The 12,952-nt window shown below is 34.1% G+C and overlaps 1 protein-coding gene across 2 annotated transcripts in view; it reads right to left on the bottom strand.

Moving 5' to 3' along the window:
* The window catches only part of SYN2 (synapsin II), a 167,918-nt gene that overhangs the window by 102,733 nt on the left and 52,233 nt on the right, over positions 1-12,952 (bottom strand). For both annotated transcript variants that reach the window (XM_035337567.1, XM_035337566.1), the window contains exons 2-3: positions 4,500-4,557; positions 2,644-2,735 (exon numbers count right to left, since the gene is read on the bottom strand). In XM_035337567.1, coding sequence (XP_035193458.1) covers positions 2,644-2,735; positions 4,500-4,557 — 150 coding nt within the window. The remainder of the gene's footprint in view (positions 1-2,643; positions 2,736-4,499; positions 4,558-12,952) is intronic.

Raw genomic sequence — 12,952 nt, forward strand, 5'->3', positions numbered from 1 at the left:
CCTGAGCAATGACAATTAAAGATAAAGCAGGCAAACACCTCTGCCAGAAGCCTAAGCAAGTTCTAATGCTTTGCTTTTGGAGAATATTTTTTCTTTCACAGGTATTGTCAATGTTTTAAGGACAATAAGAAAGAGATGAAGCAATCCTATTGCCTGCAGAATAAATCGCCAGAATTGGACGTAATCACAGTTCAACTTTTGATCAAGACACTACCCCCCATCTTATATTTAATCATGTTTTCTTGTGTTGCAAAATTCATTGATTCTTGTTCTCTGACTATGCACCTTTGAGAACAGTCTGGCACCATCTTCTCTGATGTCTAGTTTAAGTAAGGTGACATCTGATATCCAGTTTAAGAACTGACATCTGGTTTAAGGTCACAGAAAATAGAAGACGTAACAGGAGATAGCCCCTAGTACAGGTGGAATTCACTCAAACGTGAATGTTGAAAGATTCTCCTCTGTATTCAAATTTTGTAGATGGAAAAAACACTAACTAGCTTAAAGTTATCAATTTCTTGAAGAAGTGTAACTGTGGAACAAGTGCCTGTCACATTTTTTTTCCTCTTAATCCTAGCCAGCAAAATTCTGTCACAGGAATTTCTATGATTTTATTAACTAATATTTTGCTCATAAATCTGTGATAAAGTAATTTTGGACATCACATCAATAGAACGTAAGAATTTTCATCACAGTATTCAGATAAACCTTTTTAGTAATATGTTTACAGTCTGTACTCAACATAAATTTTCACACCAGTGGGACCAGAAATTTCTCCTATTTCTCTTGACAATTGAGACAGAAAAAAAGGAATGTGCTGCCTATGCTATTGTCTGACCCACAGTTAATGCTGGCTTTCAAAGAACTTCCTGAATATCCTGAACTGAATGAACTGAATATCCTTCAGTATCTCTGCATTCCTTAGCAACACAAGAACCATACACCAAGCTTCAGGCAACAAATTTCACAAACGAACAAGGCTTAAGGCAACATAAAGACTTGCAGATACCTGAAGAAACAGAAATCAGAACTTTTATGAAAAATCTCCCTCCCCCCGCCCCCCCCAACATGTTCTGTGTCTCCAGAAAAGTTATTTGTCATGCAAATGTAGAACCACTCCCATCATCTCTGCTTATCCCTCTTACACCAGAAAGCACGCACATATATGCAAATATCCCACACAAACATGACTGCAATATCAACTTCAGGTAGCCCTATTTGGTTAAATAAATTTGATTATAAATAAAAGTGGTAATATTATAAAACCCTGCATTACCTCACTATTAGAGTTGCCTGATGATGTGGAAAGATTTCTCTGTTTAACCTAAGCAGCAGTTTTATCATATTTTTTTTTCTCCTCTCTCTTAAACAGCAAATATACATCCTTTTAGATGCTTTTTCCTTGAGGTTCCCAGCTCTCATTAAATACTGAGATGTTGAGATGCTAACTGGGCATCAATACTTATGTTCTGTTTGGAAAATTCTCTACAGCAAAGCCATTAAGGAGCAAGATTTCTTGGCTCCAAAACTTCATTCATTGAGGGGAAAAAAGAAAAAAAAAAGTCAGATCTGTTACTCTTTTAAGGAAGTAATCTCGTGGATTTGGCATAAGTGGTTGTTACATTAAGCTGCAATATTTTTAAAGCACACAAGAGATTAAACAGCTATGAGTTTTAAAGCACAAAGTACGCTTATTTTCAATATTTTTCTTCTTGATTTTTTTTTTTTTTACATGAAAAAATAAAAATCTTCAAGTCTTATTTGGACAGATGTTGAACAAAAACACAAAGTTACTAGACATGCTGTATGCTGTCCAGCTCCCTGAACTCTTACTCTTTCCTGAAGTTAAACCTAAGTAGGAAACTACCAGGTCACTGTCAGCAGTGTGATCTACCTTTCTATATGCAACCATTTCAGCCAAACTGTTACACTTAAACCATTAACTGCACTGACCAAAATCAGAATAATTCCCCAGTTACATAACATATAGAACTTCCTGAAATTATTTTCCTATTGTAAATTAAGCTTTTACTTTGCCCTGATGTACTCCTGTTTCCCTCCCTACATTTACAAAGCTGTACATGTTCTCTCTGGAGGGGAAGGAAAAAAAAAGAAAAAAAAGAAAAAAAAAAAAGTGGTGAAAAGACCCCTGACTTCCATTGGAATAATTATTTTATGGACAAAACAGCATAATAGGAAATTATCTAAACTGTGATATTACAGTAACTATCCAGAAAGAATTGATAGGACTTGGCCAGTGTCAATAGAAAACAGCAGGCCCTGGGCAGGAGCTGCAGCCCACGGAGAGGAGCCCACACAGGAGTGGGTGGTTTGGGGGGAGCTGCCACCTGTGAGGGACCTGTGTTGGAGCAGTTTGCTCCTGACAGATGGAACCCATGGTACGGACCCACATGGGAGCAGCTCTTGAAGAGCTGCTGCCCGTGGGAGGCCCTGTCACATGACTCCACTGATCAGATGCTTTCCATGGCAGTGATCAACATGTGTTGCATTATCAAAAATCCCTATCCCCATATACAAAAAAAATTCAGTACATTTTACATATACATGTACATTTACATTATGCATGTAAAATTACATGCAAAACATATTGCTTCTTGCTGTTATTATATTTAGTTTTCTTACCTGACAACTTTAGTACCATTCCGAAATACTTGGATATCTACTGCATAATTGCCATCAGCATGGGCTATCAAGTTGATTTCTGAAAATTCTGCCTGTGAAAAGAGGACTCATGTTAGTCAGCCTGTTTTATTTTACCTTTATTTCCCTAAATCCCTTCTGTTAAGTATTAATACCTGAACAGCTGACAATATATAATTGGAACACAATGTGCATTAAGAGGATCTTCTTAATTGGGTCTTAATCCAATGGTATGCATTATATATGAAGCAATTGAACAAATTAGAAAATATAAAGAAAGGAAAAAATAAAAAATGCATAAACAAAGACTGTGGGGTGGTAGAGATTATATTTCCTCTGTATGGTGAACTATAGAAATTAGTCAAGGCACAATAAACATTTAGCAAACATGTTGAAGCAAATAGCACAAAAGCAGTGTTAAGGTAAATATGACAAATGAAATGTTTTCTTATCACACTTAATGTGTTTTGTTTTTTCTTCCCTTTCCTTCACATATTTTTCTCCTTTCTATTTCTTTTAGGTACATTTACTCTTCTTCCTAAAAGAATTGACACATAAAATTCACAAATAAAGAATTTTTTCAAAGTATCTTCTCACACTGGAAATGTGGCATTTGAGAGGAATCAATTCCATACTCTGAATCTACAGTTATCTGAAATAAAAGAACAGGATGTTTTTCATTTATCCACAGTCTTTCATCAGCTTAGACTCTCAAAGCACTTTACAATAACATTACACAGCAGAATAATTGAAATGCAGCCAACTGTCTTCTAGTGGATAAATAAAAGTGTCTTTGCTATCCTGGACACTAGTACAGAATAGAGACTGTCAGAATTCTCATTAGTCTCCTCTTGAAAAATGGCGTCCCAGTGTAAAATCTGTGTAAGGCTGTCAGAATTAGTGTTCATTTAAGGCAAGTGTTGACCCCTCTATCCACCATTCCAACTCAATGGCTTAAGTATGTGCTTGATTTCAAGCATGGATGATTCTTCATTAAATCCTATACATTTATATACTTTATTGGATCAATGTTTTAAACACAAAGAGCAGATTTAAGACTATTGTAAAATCAGTGCAAATGATGAGAGATTAAAATATTTGTATAAATGCTGTCAACATTAATAAATCATTTAAAAATTAAGATTGACAACTAATCTCTCCCATTTATTTATTACATTAAAAAAATACATGGATTCACAGTATAGATTTCATACTTTAAAAACTTAGCATGTGATAGAAAATATTTCAGATTATAGGTAGGTTGCTTTAAGCAGTATACAAATAAAATAATGCATTCAGTATTAGGAAAAGAACACTGAAGTTACTAACTTATTTGTACACAACAGTAAAGGTGTTGATGAATAGGGTTCAGAAGCCTTCAATCTATTGCTGATTAAAGGTGGTTTTGGTCCTACAAAGACCTTATGAAGGAAACTCTAGGCTTACACAGAGCATTTGCTAGCATTAAAGTGCACGTGATGTCAATTGCACGGTCTGATTGAGATGCGAATGGTATTTTGGAACAAAATAGCTTGCCTCCTTCTTCCTCTCTCTCAATACTCTTGAAAATACCTGCAAAGCTGTTCCAAGTTGAGAACAGTGCAAAGCTAGATATTGTAGCATTAAAGTGATTTAGATAAGCCGGATCCACAGTGCCAGTGATAATTTTGCCTCACTCCTTGAAATTCCAAATAAAATTCAACCTTTCAGTGTTCTACTCAATTTACATTTTTTTATTGAAATACAAAGGACTACATACCTACTTATGCATACATGCATGTGTATATATATACACATGAACACATAAAAATAACATTCAGATTAAGTCATTTAATTACCTGTTCAACCTTTATGTCATATTCTCCATGAACCTTTTTTCCACGAAAAGCCTTGGCCCTGCAAGAGAGAAGGGAGACAGAAAATCAAGGATATGTATATTTGTAATCAACAGCTGCATAAAGCTTCCTTTATAGACTTCAGTATTTTGAAAATAGGCATATATACTAAAAGAATTTACCAATACACCTTTTTCCCCTTTATCATCCTTTTGTCCTTAACATCCCATCACATACTGTTTTGTTATTCCACCTGCAATCACCCAATATGAAGTACGTACTAACGTGTACTTAAATACATATTTCACAGTTACTAATATGAGTATCATTAACAAGATGCAATCCTGCTTGCATTAAAACCGACAACATCAATGGAAATTCACTTCATTGTGAACAAGATCCTAAGCAACACCATTCACACTAATCTTTGTCCACTTAATTTATTTAGAAAAAATGGTTAATTGGAAACATTATGCCTAAAAACCTTCAACTGTTTTTAAAGGAAGTATCATAGGTACTGGAGACTGTTGTCACTAAATTTGCAAATGCCCGATTTACTAAATAGTTTTTCTTTTTCTAGATTGTGCCTTGTGGAAGTGTAATTAACCTGAAAGAGAGACTACCAGCTGTTATGCACTGCGATTGCTTTGATAAAGCAGAACTGAATTAAATGGTCCAAACCTCAGGCCTCACAAGCAGCGTATTTGTGTTCTATGTCCTATCTAGCATTTATTTGTTTTGGAGAAAGCAGGAATGAAATAAAAACCTGTTGATAAAAAGGAACTACTCTAACACTCTGAAGCTGGAAAAGGATATCAGTCTCTCTCTGTAACTTCTTTATTCAAGCCAAAGTTTAAAGTACCTTTCCAACTCTGTTAATAACAAGCAAAAATCTGCTCTACATCCAAAAAATAAAACAAAGCGGAGCATCTGCAAGTGCTTAAAAAAAAAGCTATTTTTTCCATTTCAACATTTGACAAAACGCTATTTATTCAACTTTATTTATTTTATATATTTATATTTTATTTTATTTTATTTATTATGTTTAACTAAATCTACCTCTTAGTGAAAGTAGCGTATACTCTATAATAATAATAATAAAAAAATCTGTTACTTTTCAAAAATCATTTTCCCACTGAGGTCCGGAAGAGTTTCACCATTGGTTTCAGCACTGGAAGAACTAAATTTCATAATAATTAACAGAAAACACTGCCTTAGGCAACGTATTTCTTAAGGGTATTTTATATATTTTGGATGGTAAAAAAAAAAAAAAAAAAAAAAACCTGTTTATAATGAAATGGCATATAGAAATATTGTTCAGCAATTAATCCTCCATGTATATATGTATATGCAATTGGTAAGAAGATAAAAATGAAGAAAATGTTTCCATTATTGGTTTATACTGTTTTCTTTTAATTTATACAGATGAGATACTAAGTTTTAAAAGTTTTATTATAGAAGGTGCCTACTGAGGATAACATTATTAACGTATTTTTGCCTGTAAAAAAGTAGAAGTTAAATACATTGTATAACAAGTCTAACTTAAAGAAATAGCATTTTTTTATTTTTTTTTTTTTCCCAATTTGTTCTGAATGGTAGCTTGACCGTATAGAGAGACTAAACCTCCCACAGTGCTTACCCTAACAAATATCAGCAATTGATTTCTTCGTCATGACAGGAAATGGAACTGAGAAACCACAAAGAGCCAAAGAGAGGCTCCTCTGTTCTTTAGCACTAAGCATTTATAGGAATATGCTCCAAACATTAGTTAAAGTGAAATGTTATCCCTTTAAATTCACATTTTCTACTTCAACGTCCTTTAGAGATGAAACAACCTTTAAACAACTAAATTCTGGCATGATTCACATTTCAACAAATGACTTCAGCTTTGAAAATAAACAGCAATAGTAAGTACTGAAGTTATGCCATCTGGGGCTTGAAAACAAATGTGACATTTAAACATTCAGAGAGACCTAATTTCAAATTAGCGTTAACCCACATTTGATAAAATGTGTAATATTCAATAATATTCTCCAAATGTTGAGCCACAAACTGCAAGAATTTATCTAGATCTCTCTAAAAATACCTTACAATAAAAAGTCATGCGTCTAATTTCAGAAGAAGCTCAGATATTCTTAGTATGAGTGTGCTGTGAAATAGAACCTAGCTTGCATTTATTTACTGTGCTTAGGAAATATAATCACACCCTGCTTGATTTTTTTTTTTCCTATTTACAGTCGTATCATAAAGACATTTATTACCTTATTAATTACCTTACTTTTTTAAGGGAAGGTGGGAAACAAAATGATGTGGCAATATTCTTTCACAAGAAAATCACTTAAACGTAGTTTGAAATTCCAGTTATACATTATTACTCTCAGTACCAAGCATGGAATACCTGTGTATCAACCCTGGGAGCACCTCAGTAGAAAGGACATAATGCTTTCATACTCAGAATATCTAGTCAAGGCATTTGAGAAGAGTACAAGTTTAGTTGTCAGTATGAGTAAAGATAATGTAACAAATGTGCCCCAGGTCAAGTGACATTTGGCTGCCCATTGCTGACGTTTTTTGAATTGTTTGTAAGGAAGAGAAGGGATGAAAGCAGTATTGTTATTCATAGGAAAGTCCCTGTGTAAACAGTTGCTTTTCAAAGCCTAAATGTAAAGAAAATGACCAGGTATTGCTATGAATGCTCCTTATTAGAGCTATTGGCATGAACTCTTGTAGTGAGAATTTTTTTCAAAATAAGTGAAATATTTATATATTTATTGCTTCACAATTCATTTTCTGGATAAAATCTTGCACATTTAAAATTATCCAACTATAGAATATACAGTTGCCATAAATACAATCATATATGAATTCATGCTACTTAAATTTGGCAAGGACAATGAATAAAGTAGTGAGCAATAAAAATGTTTCAAATATATAAAAAAGGCCTGGAATGTTTCCCTCAAACTACGTAGCATCTACATAAATTTCCACAATATCTTACTATGCCATGAAACAAATGATGTAAATGAACAAAGCATTACCACTGGTGCTACATCAGCTGGCAACAAAATCAACAGGAAAATCGTTTGTTAATAAGCAATAGATTTACACCAATATAGTTTGCATTCTTAAATACCACAACAGTTTACCAGCAACAGCCTTATTAAAGTCAAAAGCATGCATCCAGGAAAAGAATGGGTTCCAGTCCTACAATCTACTGCTCACGTATGTAAATCTCTTATTTACACAGCTCTGCATATTCCTAAACACTGCAATTTGCCCTTCTAGTCAATTAGCACAGCACGTGTAGTCTGATTTCCGTACAATGTACAGAGGATTCAGATCAGCTTAAGCACTGATTTCTGGGCATGCCTGAACAGTGGGAACTAATTTCTGTTCCCATCAATAAGAGCTTTGTATGCTCAAAAATAATTAATATTGTCACTTTACTACAACTGGGCAAAAGTTTATTCACCAGTTAGAACAGTAGCACCCTCTAGAGTACACAAATTGCAGACTGTCAATGTGTATAAACAGCTTAATTAACTTTGAGCACGGTGATGTACACATACATACACCGCAGTCTCAAAAAACTGGTTCACTGGAATTACCAGATGCATGTGAAGATTTTGGAAGACTGTGACAGAAGCAGACAGATTTCCAGGAACTTAACGTCTGGATCACTAGGCTCAGACACGGAATAGAAAATATTGAAGGGAAAACAAACCCAGTCTTCAAGTTCAGGTCTGGTTAGCAACAAAGATTTTTGCCACCCTAGTCAATCAAAATACCTGCAAAGAGAATTAGTAGGAATAAAGCCAAGCACTTGTGGTCCTACTGTATATTAGGACACGATGAACCCATCTCAGATGGCCTAGCAATATTAGAATATTTCACACAGATAATTCCGTCAAGCTAATAGGATTCTTCATTGCTGATCTGCCCAGTGATACTGGGGAGTGCAGAAGCACAGTTACTTGAGCAATGCAAAATTACACAGGGCAGTACAAAACATCTGTAGGAAACAATCCTGTTCTGGTGCAGGGCTTTCCTTCCTTGACTTGTGTAACTTGGAGCAAAGAACTTTCTGTTAAATATATCCTAAAAAACAGAACTCCTCACTCCTCCATGCAGTCTTTCCTCTGCAGAGGCACTCAGCTGTCATACCATTCCTTGGGTGATGGCCAAGCTCATGAAAAGGAATTTTTCAGAAGAGGATTTTCTTGCCCAAACAATAAAGAAGCTGCCCAAAGAAATTCAACTCTAAAAGTGTTTTAAATAAATAAATAAAAAGAATAAACAACCTAGAAATACAGAATGCAAGCCTGTTAAGGGGCAAATATTCCACATCCCTTCCTGTGCTGTGTATCCCCCTTGCTGGAAAGTGGTGTGGTCTTTGTTTGTTTGGTTTTTGTTTGTTTGTTTGTTTTCAGAACAGCACCTTCAGAGGCTTCTGCAATCTGATTCGATTCCAACTTTTTTCCTCGTAATTTATTACTAGTCTTTCTTTCTTTTTCTTTTTTAAACAAATTATCCTATCTCCTTGGCATATATCAGAATATTCATCTTTTTTACTCTGATGATTTAAACAAAACAGAACTATTTTTCTTCTTTCACAGTACAGACCTGCCAGCCCAAGAACCACCTCTCTGTTGTTTAAACAGGAGCCCTTCTATTTGTCACTCTGTTCTGTGCCTGAATACAGTATTTTTGCTAGAACTCTAATCAAGAGGAACATGCCTCCTACTCTTGAATCTCTAATTTGAGCTTAAATTTGCTGGTTTTTCAGAACAGCATGCTTTACTGAAAATGCCTAATTTTCTGCCCACTCAAGGTTAAACAAGTACTTTTTCATGACCAAATGCTAGACTGCCTTTCTGTTTGTCTCAAAATCCCACACCTCAGATTATGTAATACATACCATTAGCCCAATACTGTGGAAGATTTATAGTCACGATGTAATTTCTGTGGGTTTATTTTGTAAATTAGATGACAAATGAAAGTATTTTTAACTGCTTTAAAGTATGATCACTAGAAGACTTCATACTTGCTGCAACATATAACCTTTTCCAAATCTGTTAGACTCATTGGAATAAACAATTACTACACATTCCCAAGTATAGAATAAGAATATTCTATAAGAATATTTTGAATATTCCATAAGAATATTCATAAGAATATTTTGTATTTTGAAGAAAAAGTCCAAATGTTCATACAGAAAACCATCATTAGCCATATTAAGAAATATTACTGTTCTAAATACTGCTGGATGTTTTAATGGTTCCTAGGACTATAAGACAAACTGCATATCTGCAGCAGTTATGATAAGTTCCTTAAACTTATCTATGTAAACACAAGTCAATATAAAAATATTGCAGGCTAGAGTAATAAAGTTAAATTTGCCAATTCCAAGTCCCTAACAACTAAAAAATCCACGCTTTCCAGCTTCTTACTCTGTTGACAACAAAGATAAACAAGGACAAACAGCTAATAAACAACTTTACTATTTAGAAGGTAATGCACTCTATCTTGAATAAATGGTAAAAATGTCACACAAGGCAGCCGCTGTTGATTGTTTGATAGAAAAAAAAAAAAGAAAAAAAAGAAAAAAAAAGAAAAAAAAAGACATAAAAGAAATAACACCTAGTGATATTTTTCTTTGCTTTTTCCCATTGACGTAAAGAAAGTAAACTGATACACTAACAGAAAGTAATTCCTGACAATATTTGAAATGCCATAAAAAACAGCCGGAATTGAAAGAATTTTTGAGAATGAATCCATACTACTGATAAAATCTTCAGCAGAAATTTATCTGCCTTTCAATTTTTTCTCTTTATCCTGAAATCTCTAAGGCTCTAAGTTTTAAATGCCTCTCAGCAAGATGCATGACTATATGTGATATGAGAATATATGAACGTTTTATGCTTGCAGGCATTACCAAGTGATAGTTACATATAACATGCTGGGCTATCATGTTTAAATTTTCATCTTTGGGAATCCTGCACTTAGTATAGAATCTGTACCTTAAAAACCTCTCCAACTAGTTCCTGTGCTCAACCTATAGATGAGATTGAGCAATTATTTTTATTATTATTTTTATTTTTAAAATAAATTATTATTATTATTATTATTTATTATTATTTTTAAGTCAACATGAGGTGAGAGAGAGAGGAAAGCATGCAAGATACATTTATGTCTGGAGACAAAGTGAGAAAGAGATGCACACCTTTCAGCCACAGCTCGTAGTTAAACGAGATTAAGTGCAACATCAAACCTTCAGCTTTAACGTCATACCTTAAATCTTCAGCCCTATACACAGCGACAAGAATCAGGGAAGCACTGGGCAATGGGAGGAGATTACCATAAGAGCCAGGATATGCTGTTGGAGCTATACATGTACTTATACACTCACACGCACAATACACACACACACAAACACTCACAATGCAATCAAAAAAAGTGGCCTCTGCAGAGAATTACAGTGATGGTACAGGCAAGCCAGAGTATTTTTTTTTCCAGCTGGACCCCAACAATCATTTAACACCCATTCAACAATGTTGTGGCCTCACCAGCTCTGAATTAAATTTAAATGAGCAAAAGATTAAATCAATTTTCACAGATTGGCAGTTGCTTTGATCTTTGGCTCAGTGATCCTTTCGCTTCCATCATGTAGACCTGGAGTCTACATTACAATTCTACATTACAAGTCTATTATTTACTTGGTTTTACAGGAATACTTTACATCCAGATTCCAAACAGTCAGTGCCATTGATTTTTTATTTTTTTTATTTTTATTTTTATTTTTTTTTCATGTAAGTGTAACTTATCTTTACTTTTAAGACAGCCGTGTGCTGCCCTGTTTCTCCAAACAGATCAGTTATGAACCCTAGTCTTTACAGCTCGCATTGATGCAGTAAAGAAAGTATATGGCTTTTGCTGCCCTCTTCTGTAGAAATAAATATATGTCACATTGGTTAAAAAAGTGTTATCTATCAAAGAAAAATATAGAACCGTGGTTGTCTCTTTGTTTTTGTGTCTTTTAAGGTTTCTACACTGGTATCAACCCAGCCAGGTAGGAGTCACAGGCCGGAGCTGAGAACACAGGAAATGCTTCATTATCATTAAAGTTACATAGATATTTGTGCTGAGTTATGGATGTTATGCATGATAGATAGTATGAACCTTACCTGTACTTAGTTTTAGATCTGCTAAAGAAAGCATATTAACAGCAACAATATGAACAGTCTCTATGTATTTAACATAGGGTTAGAAAAAAAAAAAAAAAAAAAAAAAAAAAAAAAAAAAAATAATTATTTTTTTAAAAATGATTTAAAAAAAAAAAAAAAAAAAAAAAAAAAAAAGGAAACCAATTATCACTGATGTCTAAATGGATTAAATTACTAGTAACTGCTAATGCTTTCTATTTTCCTCCCTTATTATTCACTTGAATTAATGAATTACATTAATGTACGTTTTGCACATGCACGTCTGTGATGGAGAATACACACGCTGAGTCTCCACTGGCTTCCTGAGCATGTCTTCTAACTCAAGCTAAGATGCCCAGTGCACCAGAAAGGGTGGTACACTCCAGTCCAATCGCTCCCCAAAAAGAAAAGAATTTCATACACTGTGCTCAACAGAACAAAACTATTAATTTACCAGTTATTATGGAATAATGAAGCACACGTTTTATATACCCACTAGCTATGGAAGAAGGTCCAGCATGTTTCCATGAAAAAACAATTACTTCAGGATATTTAAGTTAGAGTAGCCATCAGAAACACATTATACTGTAAATTCTCAGGACAATAAATTACCACGGAAATAGAAAATTATTTTGCCAGTATCAGTTTCTGTTTTATTTTTTTCTAAATCACATTTTATGCCAGATCCTTCAGGGAAATGCACAGAATGGTGCAGCAGGTTACCAGAACTCCTCTTACCGTTGGCTGTATTGCTCTACGTGCAGCATCTGGGATGTAAAAATGAGGCAGAAGTCTGTGCTGGTTGGAGGTGGTAATGCAATGCTGTATAATACGGAATATATATCATTCTGACTTTCTGTGCCAATAACTAGGTAGCTGATATTTTTAATTATTTATTTGACAGTTTCATGTACCTTCCTATATTCTTTGGTCATAGTTTTAAGCACACTAGGACTTTTTTTTCCTAACAAATGACCACTAGAAAAAGTTCCAAACTGGATGCTATAATATTAGGAAGACCTGAAAGAATAACACTTTTAAATTAACTCCTACATAATGTTCACAAATGGGTTGTTCTGAAAATACAGCAAGGAATACATTTTAGCAATATTCCAACCCTTTCATTAAAAGGAAGGGTCTCTTCTGCTCAGAATTAAGCTTTCCAAGTATGTTGTAAAACTTATTTTAATGGTATACTTACAAGTATGATCACACATAATTTTGTCTGTACTTAAAATATCAGTATCTGTTTCA

The sequence above is a fragment of the Oxyura jamaicensis genome, chromosome 12 (genome assembly GCF_011077185.1).
Source record: "Oxyura jamaicensis isolate SHBP4307 breed ruddy duck chromosome 12, BPBGC_Ojam_1.0, whole genome shotgun sequence".
In the NCBI taxonomy this organism is placed as follows: Eukaryota; Metazoa; Chordata; class Aves; order Anseriformes; family Anatidae; genus Oxyura; species Oxyura jamaicensis.